Here is a 15,522-nt window from a genome sequence, read left to right as displayed (position 1 = left end):
ATGAGTGGCGCGCGGCGCTGGTCTGCTCAACAGAGCGGAGGTGGAGGTGGCATACCACCTTTTGGTACGCGCGACTGTGACAACTGCGACCACGACGTGTGACCATGATTTTATCAACGTTGCCGTAATCCCCAGAAAGTCTATGTCATTTAAATACCCGGAATATGGAAATCATGGCGAAAGTTTCAGAAACCATCGTACTTTTTAGAGTACATTCAATTACAGTGCCTCGGGAATATTTGGGGTCGATCTAAGCTTAATTACTAAAAAATCCACCAAAATTTTTCAACTGTATATTAACTTTTCTTTCTCTTCGATCGAGGTTTGTGTCAAAATAAAATTAATAAATCATGTATTTTGATAATGATGATGAATTGGCATCTTTTCGAAATAAACGGCTTTTAGCTATCCTTTTTTGAGGCACTTCTGATCGTAATTGCGGAATGCCCTCGTGAGTGTAGATGCGTCTAATCCTAAAGAATTACTTTTCCGTTCAAAACTGAATTTCAAGAAAGAAGAACCCCTCGGTTAACACCCTTTCGAAACAATCGCCTCAATTATTCTAGACGTTTCTTGCATTTTTCGAAATTTTTCACAAGTAAGGGAGGTCGAAAATGAGCATAAAAACAGAAAACCTACTACACCAAAAATTTTGAAAGTATTTTAAGCTAAAAATACATACATTAGCATTGAATTAAGTGCAAATTTTAATGACAAATATGCGTAATTATGCTTCACGGAAGCCTCAAAATGTGTCCAAGTAGAGTTAAAATTTCAACAAATATTTTGAGGGTGACTGTGACCCCTAGTCTCTTCTTTGAACTAGAAGGGTGTTCCAATTGTTCCATACCCCTCAGACCCCCCCCCCCCCCCCCCCGCGATTGGAGTCCTTCCCGCCAAAATAACCCAGCTACGGCTATGCCATTTCGCGGCCAAAGCATCGGCAACTATGGACGAAGCGCAGCGTGGAATCACAAAGTAGACCCAAACTATAATGACCTGATTCTGACTCACTCTTGAACTCAGCGACTCGTCTTGCGCAATTTTTAAGATGTTTAGCGAGAGTGACATTCTTTTTTGACGGGACTCCATTTAATTATATTGATTAGCAGAGCGAAATCCAATTGAGCCTCCGTAGAAGAAAAAATCGTGAGAACAGTCAGTTTGCGCGGCTTATTCGGCCCTTCTCTCCGCCGATCACATTTTCCTGATTGACCTATTGGAGTCTCCGAAGTTTTTAGAGAATTTCGTAATTCTCTTTCATGACTGTCCAGCTTTACTTAAATACCAAGTATAGCTGTGAGGGTTATGCCAAGCTGTAAAAAAAAGTGTACGCATTCAATGAAATGATCAAGGATAAAACTCTGGCAATGCGCGTCAAAAATAATATTATATAAAAAATAAATATCATGAAAGGCATAACTTACAACAATGCTAATACTGGACTTCCTTTTTATAACGAAAATGACAGAATTGCTGCCTCTTTTAAGCGAGAATAGTGCAGTGGCGAGGCGTCAATGATCGATTATCGATAAGTCCCCATTTGAATCAATGGTAAAGAATCGATTATTAAAGTGTTCGTTGCTCTCACCCTGTTCATCGATCCTTTTCCATAGGTTTAAATGGTAGATCAATCGATTAATCGAAAAGCTCGCCACGCCACTGGAATAATATGACAAGATTAGTCTCAGTCAACATGACTCGTGCCTCCTTTCCTCTTATTACATGCACATAGAAAATGATGGTAGAGTTGATAATATTGCAAAAAAAAAAAAAAAATTAATAATTACAAATTCTTGAATTTTGAAATTTAGATTATTAATTTATTTACCTTATAGAGGCTGCTGAAAAGAATGCAAACGGAAGAAGATTGGGAAACACCGCAGCTGGGTACTTCCTCATCTGCACGCAGCGTGTTCCAGTTGCACAGCGTACAAAGGGATACGAAGAAAAAATGGTCAGTGGAGTACCGTATCAACCACCAAGAACATACTTCCCAAATGAATAAAATAATCAAAGTAAAAAGAAGTCAATAATCCTATGAATTAAAATCAGTCCGTGGGATGCGGATTAACCAGCCAGAGTCGAAGGGACATCGAAATTACTCATTATTGAAGTTGCACAGCATAAAAGGGGATGATCCGTTAGTTGAAACGAAAATGGTAAGCAAATCACCGTAGCAATCACCGTAGCAATCACCAACACTTTTTAAAACGTTCCAACTGAAACAAAAAGGTGAATAACATGCGTATTGTGACTTAAAACTATAGTCAAGGAGGTCACATCATTAAAATTCCAGAGTTAAAGGGACATTAACCTTCAGACCCACTGCGCACCGCAATTTAGAGTAAACTTAAGAATATCATAGTAGGTACCTTTCGAACATTTTTTTCTCGAAACTAGTTTTCTTTCTCAATCAAAACTCACGAATTTAATGAAATCTGATCCTATCACGATTCAACATGACTATACAGCGAGCAATTAACCTCTCGTTGATGTTCGTCCGAAACAAAATTGTGCAGGAACGTGAAATATCACTCCATTAAGACACCTGCCGTATAAAGCTAACATTTTTAAAATGTCAGTTTGTTTCTCTTTCTTTTTCAATATGTATTTTAATAACTGCTCACCTCCTTGGATTTGAGAGTTGAAATTTACCAAGCCTTTAACTTGCAAACTATCTTGACCGGCTCGAGGCTCAGGTTCGTATAATTACGTTTTATTATTTAAATTCAATATAGTTTTCACAATGGATGAGCGAGTTGGATGGAAAAACGGGAGGTCATATACATATTTACGAAAAGTATTTATCACTAAAAAACTTGTAATATTTTTCATATCACCAAGGCTAATTAATTTATATTAGGAGAAAATATGTCGGTAAGCAATTACTTAGTTTCGGGAATCAATCAAAGCCAAGTCTGAATAAAAATGCGCACATGACTTAAAATAAGTAAAAATTGAACCTAAATAAAATTAATATAATACCCACAATGACTTCCAATGTACTCAATAAATGTTCGAAAATATTAATAAAAACTACGAGACACAATATTTAAATTTTATGGAAGAAATAAGTCCCCAAGTCAACCTGAAAAATAATTTGTAGGAACAGTCTAAAAACTATACAACACAAGATGAAAATTTGGTAGCATTTGATACATTTTAAGCAAGGCTGTGATCGCAGTTTGTCAATCGCATGAGTGCTTTATTTAAGAGTATGTTTTCCTGATGGTCTGCATTAAAGTGGCCTTGAGACATTAACTTACACAACATTTCAACCGTAGCTAACTGCTGAGCATCTCCACCGCAAAAAAAGATTTAAAAAAACGATAAGCTGAAGATCACGTGACCTTCTATCGTATCAAAAAGGTACACACTCCGATTGACCAAAATAAATTCCCAACACACCCCGGCAGTTTGATGCGATGAACAAATCAATTTGCATCCTGGATGACGTTTCCTCTTTCAACCTCACAAATGAGAAGTTGGCCTAACAGGGAAGTAGCATCGCTTCGCGTGAGCTGGAAAAAAAATCAACGTTGCGTGCTTTCTTGTGTTAATTTATCATCATTCTATATCGCGTGACTCGCATACACGCTTTAGATACGTACCGACTATGATTTTAACAAAACTAAAAAATGCCAAACGCGGCGGAAATTTCACTTCCAATTTTTTTTTATTTTGAAGACACAAAAAAATGTGCGAATAAGCTGCAAAAACTTTCCGCAGTAATTAATGAGGGGCTCGGAAGACAAGGCGCATAAGTGCAGTATTTGCTATTTCGAGAAATACGAGTTTGAAGTTCCGGAATAACACGGATCCTTAAAGCGAAAAGAAAGTTCAAACTGACTTTTTGATGTTTAAAAATTGGAATTAGGGAGAACATTTTTCACAGAATATGCATTAAGACTAGTTTTGCTTGAAACCATCAATATATCAATTCTTTCAAAAACTGCACTTGTGCGCCTTGTCCTCCATGCCCCTCAAATAGCGTCGTAGCGTTTTTAAATCGCAAGGAGCTAACTGGATAAAGGGAAACAAATTATGGTGGTTTTTTTAGTCAGGTTATATCGCATTTTCTTGAGGCTGACTCGACTCGAGTGACCTTGCAGTCGTTACCTAGATATGCGATGTGCATATCAATTACGAGGATGCTCCACACATAGCACACGGAGTGTTCAGTCTGAGCAGGTATTTTATTATATTTTATTGCAAAATCAGCGCAGCGGTGTCTCCCACCCGTCTTGAGGAAACATCGAAAAATATTCGGTGGCGCGTCTGGACTGGTCGTTCAGTATTCTCAGTTCATCCTCAGCCTTAGCCTATCATTGTCAGTAGAATGAAAAGGGAAGCTAAAACAAGAGATCTACGATCTAGAGATCTTCACGTTTCGTTATTCAATCTTGCAATAAATGATTTCGACGGTGAAAATGAAAATTAATCGAGGTTGTTCTCAGAGGAATTTTTGTTCTCCCTAGGCACTTTCCGAATTTTCTTTATTTACTTGCACTACATTTTGTAATTAGGAGCTACAAACTCTAGCTCATGTTCGAAACAACGTATGTACCATTAGTTTCTCTATGCACATAAGTATTTTTACGGATGAGCCAGAAATTGTAGTTTAATTGCAAAATGTAGTCCATTTATGAATTAAAAATACACGATAAAACCCTTGTTTTGATTCGGAATGACTGTTAGATATTAAATTGGATACTTGGTCAAAATGATCATTTAAAGTCCTCAGTTTCCCTCCATAATCCACAGAAACCACAATTCATCATGTATTTATTTACATGAGTGATAAAATCTAAGTTTTATACGTTTTGATGATTTGCACTTTCACCATAGTGCATACATTATTGAGATAATATTTTCGCCATAAATTTATGAGCGCGCTGCAGGTAGCTGCCACTGTCTCAAGACGGTCTCAGATCTCTTAAAAAATATCAATCGCTTTGATCAAATGGGAACATGCCGCAACAAGTAGCACCTAAGATGTGGTTTTCGGATTATTTTTGGGTCACACTTTTTAATGGTCCATTATCACAGTGATGAGGACTGCGCGCCTATTTGTTTTAAGAGAGTTTCATTGTCATTGCTTTTTAATGTGATTTTTTTTACCACGTCAGATCGTAAACTCGATATTTTGTACATGACCTATGGATTTGCAGCCGTTGAGGTCAATGACAGGAGAACTGTTTTGATCTACAACATTAATAACTCCTCCTGCATTTAATGTATGCGTGCATTTTACTACTCTTTGTTCATTGAAACAAAATGGCGTAACGCTCTCCTCAACACCCCCCCCTCCTCTAGAAACTTTCATGAGCTAGATTGTTATTCTCATCATATCCAATTACACACTCTTTTATACTATGCTGCGGGCTGATTGTTGAAATCGGTAGACAAAGCGATAGACAAAGAGGACAAAAAGGAAATGGAGGGATTCTATTGGTGTAGGCGGGTGATTGCAATCAACAGACGAGGTAGGTAATAGACTAACTGGATTGCATTTTTCAAAAAGGAACCAAGATCATTCCAATGTCGCTAAGATTGTGGAACTTTGTTTGTCTTGCAGATATGAACAGATTATCTAGACAAATTTGATCTTTACTCTACTTATATACTTAATAACTTCAAGACGAAAATTACCTTTGTAAATTTAATTTTTTTAACGATTTTAGTAATTTTACTGAAAGAATGTAAGTTACACAATCTTATCAACACTGGAATACTCGTGATTCCTTTTTGCAAAATGCAATCCAACTAACGGCAACCGGCAACCCACGGGAGACCCTATAGTTATAGTCCATAATTTTCTCCCTTAGTTTTTTAGAACCACTCATTTCAACCAATAGGATCGTTCCATTCTCCTTGTGTCCTCTTTGTCTATCGCTTTGTCTAACAATCATCCTGCTAAGTTTTTTGAGGAAATCTGATACTCGAAACACTCGAATATTTTAACTCAAAACTGGAGTACTAATTTCGCCTAATCTTAACCTTGATCCAGCTTAAATACAGTTTTATAAATTGAACAGCGGTATGATCTACATTTGAATCGGGCGATAAACTTGACCTAGGACCGGGTGACAAAATTCCGCTCCAAGATTAGCATAATTAATCATTGTTTCGGGCATCTCCGCGTAGGATGGAAGGGGCCGATTCTCGGGATAAAGAGTCGTATTGACGGGCCTATGAATTAGGTTCACGCGAACGACATGCATTGCGTGTGACGGTGACGAAATGACCGGCAAGTCTGTGACACCGTCGCTCAGTGGACCGAACCTCACCCAAATCGGAATAAAAATATTCAAGTTTCAAACCAACACAATTTACAAAACTCTCGCACTGAAAAAAAACTCTCGGCTTTTTTACCAAGGTCCGTTGGTGCCTTTACCATCTCACTTTCTTTACCAATTATTGGTAATTTTACTAAGACAGACTGGTAAGCTTACCTAAAAACCGGTATTTTTACTGTTTTTTCTGGTAAGAATACCACTTTTATTGGTAATCAATTCCCGGTAACTTTGCCATTTTATCTCGGTAATTTTACCACAGTCGATAAAAAATATTGGCGTTTTTACCGGGGTCCAGTAAAATTACCGAGAAAATCAATAATTTTACCGATATTTCTCGGTAAAATTACCAATCCCATATATGGTAATTTTATCCTTTTCTTGGTAAATACACCGAGATTTTTTTTTTCAGTGCGCCTCTAAAAATAACAAGAATTATCTTAGTCATCTGAAATATTATGTCGTAAGTTTAAACTGATTAAATCCGACTGTATTATATACTAAAGGTGGAATTATTCGTTATCCTGAGCAAAAGCCAATTTGACCCTCTGTGTGTGGGTCAATGGTGTCAGCAAGAGCCGAGGGAGTAGTTGTCAGATAAGTCTACACTGCCGGGTCCGCTCATTACATCCGTGCAAATTTTGAATTGTGCAGGTGAATTTTGGCACCGATGGGGGGTTTTGGCGTCCGAGTGGGTCTCCCAAACACCCGAGCAAGATAATGAGGCCTTTCGTGTGGGTTTTCATTGACCGAACGAGAGACAGAACACTTTCGTTCTCAGTCAGTCAGTGTTCTTATCCAATGATTGTCTAAACGTGTTTTTTTTTATTAGATCATTTTGTTTAGTTGCGCTTAAAATGAAGGTAAGCCGTAATATTTTGATTTTGCAAAATGCGAGTTTAGCCCTGGATAGAGGAGCAAATCCGAACCAATTCCGATCAAAGTAGGATGCTGATGACTGATGGTCACCATCTACCATCAAATTTTGACAGGCCGCACTATTTTGTTCAAAGTAAGATCAGAATGGAGTGCCACCATTCATCATTTCCTGCCACAGGAAACATTTCTGCCAAGTTTTCATTTTAAAATTGAGCAAATTAATGAGTTTAAGACTGATGACTCCCGTCACTTTGATGGTAATTGGTTCGGGAATTTGATCGTCTATCGAGACCTAATTGTAGCTAAGGTTGTTGGTTGGGTTTAAAGATCGTTGGGCTTACGTGAGGTTAAAGGTAAAAAAATTATAGACAGTAAGTTGGAATTTTTTAGCCAACTGCGTTAAAAATCAGCCATTAATGCTGATTTTTAACGCACTTGGCTAAAAAATTCCATCTTACTGTCTATACGACTCGTGCGTCTACCGCAATCAGTTTGTAAAAAAATTATCCATGAATGGATCGATTTCTATGAAAAATGAGATGCAACAACGGGGAGGCATCTAATATTGCAGCCGCGCATAGTAAAATCGAAGGTTTGATAGTTCGCTGAAGCAATAACTCAATTATTCTCTCTCTAATTGAATGACTACGCTTGTTTTTACTTCTTTAGAGAGAATCGGGTGTAATAATTGAGGAACGAGCGAGCCGTATTAAAACCGCTAGGAATGTGTATTTTTACTGCTTTATCATTCGTGATATGAAACGATATTTATTCTGATTGCCTGTTTCGAGACAGGAGGATTGGAGGAACGAGAGCGTGCACAAAGATGGGATCCAAGAGAACTAACTCTATAGATTCTTTTAAATGCTAAAAAGTTCAAGCTCTCTGTCGTGAATAAATAAAATACATTTTGCATGGTCTTTATTGCAAGTGAAACTTGCCACACTCTACAACTCTGCAGACCCCAGCAGTGATGATAATGTATCAATATAACATCTTTTGACTTATACGGTCATAAATCGTCGTCTTTTCAGACGAAAGATCGTAACTCCATTTGAAGGTTGTAAAATTGATTCAAACGAGTGACGCTTTTACCGGAACATGGCCGTGCGATTACTGTTAAAAAACTTTCCGATTTTTTCATGTAATTACCCCGGTAAAAATTGGCAGTAGAATCTGCGTTCCAAAATACCATAGACCTACAGCCGACTGTGAGATTTCCAATAGCTTCTACAGCCGGCAACACAATTTCTCTTAGCCTTTTATAGCTGATGGCGATTAAGTAACAACCTGACGGTAAACGTGCATGCTAAACGTTACTAATTACGGATGCTAGGACTTAGTGAGTTTTTGGACTACCGCTCTCTTTTTGGGCCGTAGTATCTTGATTTATTTTGCGAGGAAAGCTCCGTACTTTTGAGGGATGCCTGCCATTCCTAATATGTTGGAGCGCCTTCGATTTTGTACGATACTGTGCAATACCTCTGGTGTGAAATAGTTGCTTCAAGCGCCGTGGTACGCTGCGGCGCGGCGCGGCGGGCGGGCAGCCAGCGCGAAACGCGCATTGGCGCCTACAAACCTAACAGGGATACTTCACGCATTGCGCAATGCGTGAAGTATCCCTGTTAGGTTTGTAGGCGCCAGTGCGCTGCCGCTCCGCTTTGTGTTAGGCTCTAATATTTAATCTCGTGGAGTCAGCGTTGTTCAACTCATGACTTTGAAATGTTTGCACAATCTGTATGGATTATTCTCATTTTAATTGATGAAAACAAATATGTAGTAAAGGAAAATATAATGTGCGTTTTGTAAATATTATGGTGATTCCGTACAAACTTAAGGATTTACAAAGCACACGAATTTCTACACAATTTCTTATAGCCTTTTATACCAGGCGAAAAAGCAACAGCCAGGCGATAAAGTGTGAAGCCCGGCGATAGGAACTATAGCCTGGCTGTTTAATTTTTTATCGCTTCGTGTAGCCCGGCCGTATGATTTTTTCCACTTTCTACAGCCAGCAATATGATTTTCCATCGCCTTCTTCAGTCGGCTATAAGAACTCCTATGGTATTTTGAAACGCAGCTCCTATCGCCAATTTTTACCAGGGTAGAGGGAGCATGTGTGACAATTTCAACTGGAAATACTCAACACTTTTCTAGTATAAAATAAAATTTGTAAGAGGAAATTTGGACGTATTTCTATCAAACGGACCTAAGCGCCATAGGGTGAGGAAGGTAGAGGGGAGCTTGGATTGGCGGCGGAATCGGGAATCCGGCTTATTCCGTCCTATACTCGCAATGCTTTTCCATGGCGCTTAGGTCCGTTTGACAGAACGCGCTATCCGGGATTCTGAATTCCTCAAAGGGAACTCAAATTGGCGCTTAGTTCCGTTTGATAGAAATACGTCCATTTGTTAGTTGAAATCTAGTTACGTTCTTTTGACTGAAGAATGACGAAGTATGAACGGAAATTTGAAACAGAGCATAGCAGACAAATCTTTAGAAACTGAAATTCGACGGAATACAATTCTTTGAGAGTGCACGCATCTAACTACCAAAATTACTCTTTAAACGTCTTTTATTGGCATTTGAGTACCTGCCTCAGTGGAAAAAGGGACATCAGTTCCAAGCAGCCACTCCTCTCCCAGTGCAGAGTGTGCTTCCTCATAGTATAAAAAACTCGAGTAAGAACTTAAACCATGATTTTTAAAATCGTCATCGAACACACATATGCTGTTAGACAGTCAAATCACTGCTAAAAATAGCAGTATCGAGCAATTTTGCGTATGAAGAACATATCCACCAAAATTTTAAATGTTTTTGTTTCTTTTCCAATTTTCCGCACCTCCTCGAGTAACCATGGTTTTATTACAGATGGTTTGTAGAACGTTGATTGTTTTTTTCGAACAAAACTGTCGATAGAAGAAAGTGAGAAACCACGTACCTTCAATAAGGTGTTTTAAAATTTCCACTCCTATTTGATTTTTTCGAGGGAAAACAAGTCAACCATATAGCTTGAAATTTCTATGGAATAGTCTGCTGATGGAAAAGTAAAATAAAGGCAGTTTTCAAGAAATTCTGTAGACTAGTTCTCCAATGAAAAAATGGTTACATTAGAAGTCTGCAACGTCGCAAACGTGGTTACGTGGTTTCGCACTTTGATCATCGATTTGAAGCATTGTCGCAGATGTAAAGCGAAGCTATATTCTTCATGTTCTCTCGAAACTTGACCTCAGGCGGTTACGCCGCTCTTTAAATAAAGCGTTCAATTTACAAGTTACGTTTTTTTGATTGGCGAATGGAGAAATATGCAATAACCGCGCGATTGTTTGAAAAAATGGACGTATTTCTACCAAAGAGAACTATGTGCGGGTGGGAAATATGGGGTGTGCTCGTTAGTTCTCGGGCGGTAAAAATGAATGGGAATTATAAAACGCCAGTGACGTCAGCGGCAACGAAGCCGGCGCTCCAGTCGCCCGTGTGGATCAGTAACTTATGACCCCTGTCCATAATGCTCTTGTCACATACCCATGGCTCATGAGTGTCGCATTCAGTTGACACCGTCACCTTCCGGCTAAAGTATCACAAGCACCATGCGACGTTTCAAACTTTCCGCCGTCATTTTATTTTATTATTGAGGAATTGTTGGCTGAATCTCTTTGAAAATTTCACTGAATTTTATCGGCAGCACAAAGAAAATTCAGTGAAATTTTCGGCAGCTTCGGTGAACAATTTCTTTGTTAAAAAATAAAATGGCTGCGGAAATTTCTAAACGTCGCATGGCGCTTGTGATACTTCGGCCGGAACTTGACGACATAGTTCCGTTTGACAGAATGTAAAATCCCGCTTTTCCACTTCTTCAAAGGGAATCACGCCCACTTTTACATTGTTTCTTATGCAGCTTCCTAGAGCACACCCCATCTTTCCCACTCGTCTATACTGCCGTACTGAGGAAAAACGCCGTATGAACATTCGAGAGTAGCCAGATTTCCTTTAATAAAATGTTCATTTTTTAGGAAAGTTATGAATATTTTCCCTTGAAATTTTCACGAATTTCAGGTGAAATTGCGAGCAAAATTATCCGAAAAATTGGACGAAAAATATTCCTAAGTTTACCGGAGAATTCGTGTTTTATGAATGGAACGCCTTTTTTGGCAACGCCTGAAGGGTCATATGGACGTATTTCTATCAAACGGAACTAAGCGCCAATTTGAGTTATTTTTGAGGAATTTAGAATCCCGGATAGCGCGTTCTGTCAAACGGACCTAAGCGCCATGGAAAAGCATTGCGAGTATAGGACGGAACAAGCCGGACGCCCGATTCCGCCGCCAATCCAAGCCCCCCTCTACCTTCCTCACCCTATGGCGCTTAGGTCCGTTCGATAGAAATACTTCCATCTGACGTTTTTCCTTAGTACGACAGTATAGTTCCGTTCGGCAGAAGTACGTTCTCACGTTCCTTGGCTCTCAGTTGCAGTGGCTGGTGCGCGCTCTGCTGCTCTTCTACAACGTCCTGGCGATCTGCAGTGGTCCTGTCCAGTTCCCGAACGGTCAGTCCTCCGGAGAGACACGATCCCTACGAGGCGAGCCGGAGGCGGAGCCACGCGTCATCCACCGGCAGATCAAGCGACTTCTCCTGTCGTGTCTCCTGGGCCGGCGCCGGAGGAGCCTCCAGAGCCCCCCACAAGCCCAAGCTGAGGGCCGCTTCTTCCTCCCCGTCATCCAGAGCACCAACGTCCACGTCAACAGCGGCGGCGGCGGCGGGCGACCCACCTACTACCCCGGCCAAGGCGGAGGTAATTACGGAAGCTCCTGTAACATCCCCGGCAGTTTGGGCGCTCCCCCCTCCCTCCCGGCGCTTCCCTCCCTCCCCTCCTTCCCATCCGTCCCCTCCCTTCCGTCGCTCCCGTCTCTGCCGAGCACCCCTGGAGGCGACGACGGCGACGATGATGATGATGATGATGATGACGATGATACCGATGACAACAGCAATGTCATCCCCGTCACCGAGACCAATAACGAGAAGAAACGACGGCGCCGCCCGACGACCTACTCCTATAATAATATTAATAGATACCTCCGCCCCTTCTATCGGGAGGTCAGGAGATTCAACCCCTTTTTCTGACACCGTTTATTTTTAATAGGGGTAGCTCTCGAGCCTGCAACAGAATGCGAGGCCGATTTGCATTTTAAAACGGGGATGTGGAATCTTCATCATTTGATACACGTAACAGGTGGATTGACTTGAAACTGAACTGAGATTCCCTCGTAGCAACGATTGTTTAAAAAAAAAAAAAAAAAAAAAAAAAAAAAAACTTTTAAAAAACTTGTAGATTTTAAAAAGGCAACTCTTAGGAAAATTGTTAAAACGCTCGTATTAAGAAATCCTTTTTCAGGAAACATATTTTTGAAATTAAAATTTAAGTAAAATAGAGGTAAAATTTTTGAAAAAAACTTTCATGGTATTAACTGCAGTTCTTCAAAACTCGTGAAAAGTAGTAACTTTTGCTCACAAGATTTTACAACAATTTAAATTTTTACTTTAGAAAAAAGCTAATAAAGGGATCCTTAAACAAACATTGCGCAGTTTTCTTAAGCGTTTTTGAAGAACGGCTTCTTGAAGGCATTGCTTTTAGACAAGTACCATTTTGGATCGAAGACGTTAACACAGTCACCCCTTTTTTTGACAGGTTCGTTTGCAAATCGATGTAAGGGTGATTTTCAATACAGCTGAGCTTCATAGAGAAGTTTCCAAGTTCGGATTATGTATTTCATATACCACTCTTCCTTACCGTTTGATGACTCTTTCCTCCTATGCCCAAAGATACACGCCACTGATTTACTGATTTGCGCGACCAAAATTGTCCATTTGGCTGCTAAATTGTGTCGATAATCCTTCATTTTAAAAATCGATGCGATAGAATAAATTAGCACTGAAAAATGGGAGAATAGGCTAAAGTATCGAAATATTAGATCGGCAGGACGTTTCAATCATGCGAGCCGTTGCAGATTCATTTTCAGCTCTAAAACAAAAATGAAAATGAATAAAAAAAAGAGTGGCGGCCTAGTTCCAGTTGTTATCACGCAACCACGGCAACAATTGCTGACAACGGGGATCAGGTTGCCCTCGCTTCTTAATTTTGTATTAATATTGATTATTTTTGCAGGCAGGCTTATGCCTGTTACGCGACTGCTTGAAACGCCCTGCCTTTTTAGTGTTTTAAAATGCCTTGTGTTGTTTGTTATGTATGCCTTGTATGCATGTATATGTTGTTGTGTCTTGTTTTATTTATTTTGTTTACCATTCTGACTATGTCATTTGCACACTATCTCTGCAAAATAACCAACCGTTGCTTTTCTTGAACAGTGCGTATTGCACTGATATGAGAACACATCATGACTATAAACTATCACCCCAAGTTTTACAGTTTCAGGATTTTTATCAGATTACGATTTAAATATTAAGACTCAATGAAGCTCAAAACTTCACTGATAAATTAATGTAAAACTCCAAATATATTTAAATACGATGGAGGTTAATGAGATTATGTCAATGAAAATCTGCAGAGAATGATTTTAGCACAATAAGAGCTGTTAAATATAAATCGTTCTTTAGACTGCAGAATACTTTGCATTTTTAATGGATGGAATTGTTTAGTTCAATTCTGCTGGAATAATTTTGCACATCCATGCCACATTATTTAAAAAGTAGATTTTGAGACGTTCCGTTCGTATTTACTCTTATTGACTTACATATCCTATTAATCAGCTTACAGATATTTAACGTTGTGTTCTTTCTACAGTAGGTACTTTTCTAAAAGGAGCTTTAGTTTTTTTCCTTTTCCCCTTTTTTCTCCATCCTTCACACAATTTCTGCTTGTTTTATCACATCTATCACCTTATGCTCTCGGGTTGAATCACATTGTTAATAATTATCGACATTTCTTTCATTATTTCTCCTATCTTTCCAGGTCTCTTCAGCTTCTGCAGAAATCACGATCACGACTAGGCTGCATGTAATGTTGTTACTCACCGCCTTATGAACTGTGCAATGCCTTCAAATTCTCGTGAAGCAATTTTCCTTGCATGCGTTCTTTCAGAGCGACTCAGTTGTTATCGGCGCGTAGCACAAAGCACCTTCAATACTTTTAAGCTTATTTTGCACTCCTTCACCTACTTTATCTTGCCTACCCTACAGTTTGATGTGTGCTTACACCTTCAGCACTTGCATTCAGCCTTGCACTCTTTATTTTTCAGCACGGCATGGTGATTTACTTTTTAGGGTCAGTTCTATCACCTCTGTCTACGATTTGACCTCTAGCTAGCAAAATTGTTATTTGTTCTTCCGGGAGAAATATTAGTTTGATACATTTGCTCACAAAATATCAACAATATTTTTCGACTAAGAAAACTGAATTAAAAAAATAAAGAAAAAAAGAAAACTCGACTTAGTGGAACTGAAGAAAGCCAAAAATAAATATGAAATCGTAACCAGGAAAATGCGGTTTTCTAGTTATTTAAACCAAATACCTTAATGGGAGGTTGAAGTTCATGAAGTATTCAGAGCATCAATTGAGATTTTGACTGCAAAGTAACCCTTAATCAGAGCCGATAGAATTGACCTATACAATTTTGCTTTGAGACGAGGCAAAATTTTTTTAATGGTTCAGATAATATATGAACAAAGTATGTGGGTTTGAGGTACATCTCAGTAAGAATGGTGGATGGTAGAAATCAGTTGCTCTAACTTTTCAACCAGATCCAATGCAATTACCTCCGTGTTGACCAGACGCAACATTTTCATACAGACGGCGTCAATGCAATTTTTATTTGCCTCCTGGATCATCACTACACTATTGTCTTCTAATCTGTACCGAAGTCAATGTCTTTGATCTCGATCTATGAAGCAAGCACTATCAATGTTATCCACATTGCTTGCGATTACCGCAGTATAGTGAGCTAATAAAACCATTATCCTGGCGATGCACAGATATTAGAGTAGATTTTACAATTGGATTACATTTTGCAATATGGAACCACTATCCCTGGCTCTTCCTCAAAAGAACCTCTCTATCGAAGAAAACCAATTTCATATACACTGTTTCTAAAATAATACAGAAATTCCTTATTGCAAAATGTGATCCAATTATGAGCCACATAAAGATATCTTAGTTCGCAAAGTACGGACCTCCGACTGCGACGTCTGAAAAAGCCCGCTCATGTCTTATTTATTTATTTATTTTTTTAAAGAAAACAAACCTGCTAAATTTTGTCCTCATGAAATTTTCTTCAACTATTTCAAAGAGTGCAAAGTAAATATTCGAGAGATTTTTGGATTATTTTTCTTT

At 39.0% G+C, this 15,522-nt stretch overlaps 1 protein-coding gene across 1 annotated transcript; it reads left to right on the top strand.

Moving 5' to 3' along the window:
- LOC140224167 (uncharacterized) lies at positions 1-14,404 on the top strand. Its single transcript, XM_072297612.1, has 3 exons — positions 1-64; positions 11,590-11,970; positions 14,146-14,404. The coding sequence occupies exons 1-3, from the start codon at positions 1-3 to the stop codon at positions 14,181-14,183; spliced, it is 483 nt and encodes a 160-aa protein (XP_072153713.1). The 3' UTR covers positions 14,184-14,404.
- The last annotated feature ends 1,118 nt before the right edge of the window (positions 14,405-15,522 follow it).

The sequence above is a fragment of the Bemisia tabaci genome, chromosome 3 (assembly GCF_918797505.1).
Source record: "Bemisia tabaci chromosome 3, PGI_BMITA_v3".
Lineage (NCBI taxonomy): Eukaryota > Metazoa > Arthropoda > Insecta > Hemiptera > Aleyrodidae > Bemisia > Bemisia tabaci.
Note: the sequence above shows the minus strand (reverse complement) of the source record. Positions and strands in the feature narration are given on the sequence as shown.

What these genes read in the sequence shown, in the direction of transcription:
- LOC140224167 (XM_072297612.1), top strand. Translation starts at nt 1, where the DNA reads ATGAGTGGCGCGCGGCGCTGGTCTGCTCAACAGAGCGGAGGTGGAGGT. An exon ending in AGGTGGCATACCACCTTTTG is followed by an intron (nt 65 to 11,589) that starts GTACGCGCGACT and finishes GTTTTTCCTTAG; the next exon opens with TACGACAGTATAGTTCCGTT. An exon ending in CTACCCCGGCCAAGGCGGAG is followed by an intron (nt 11,971 to 14,145) that starts GTAATTACGGAA and finishes CTATCTTTCCAG; the next exon opens with GTCTCTTCAGCTTCTGCAGA.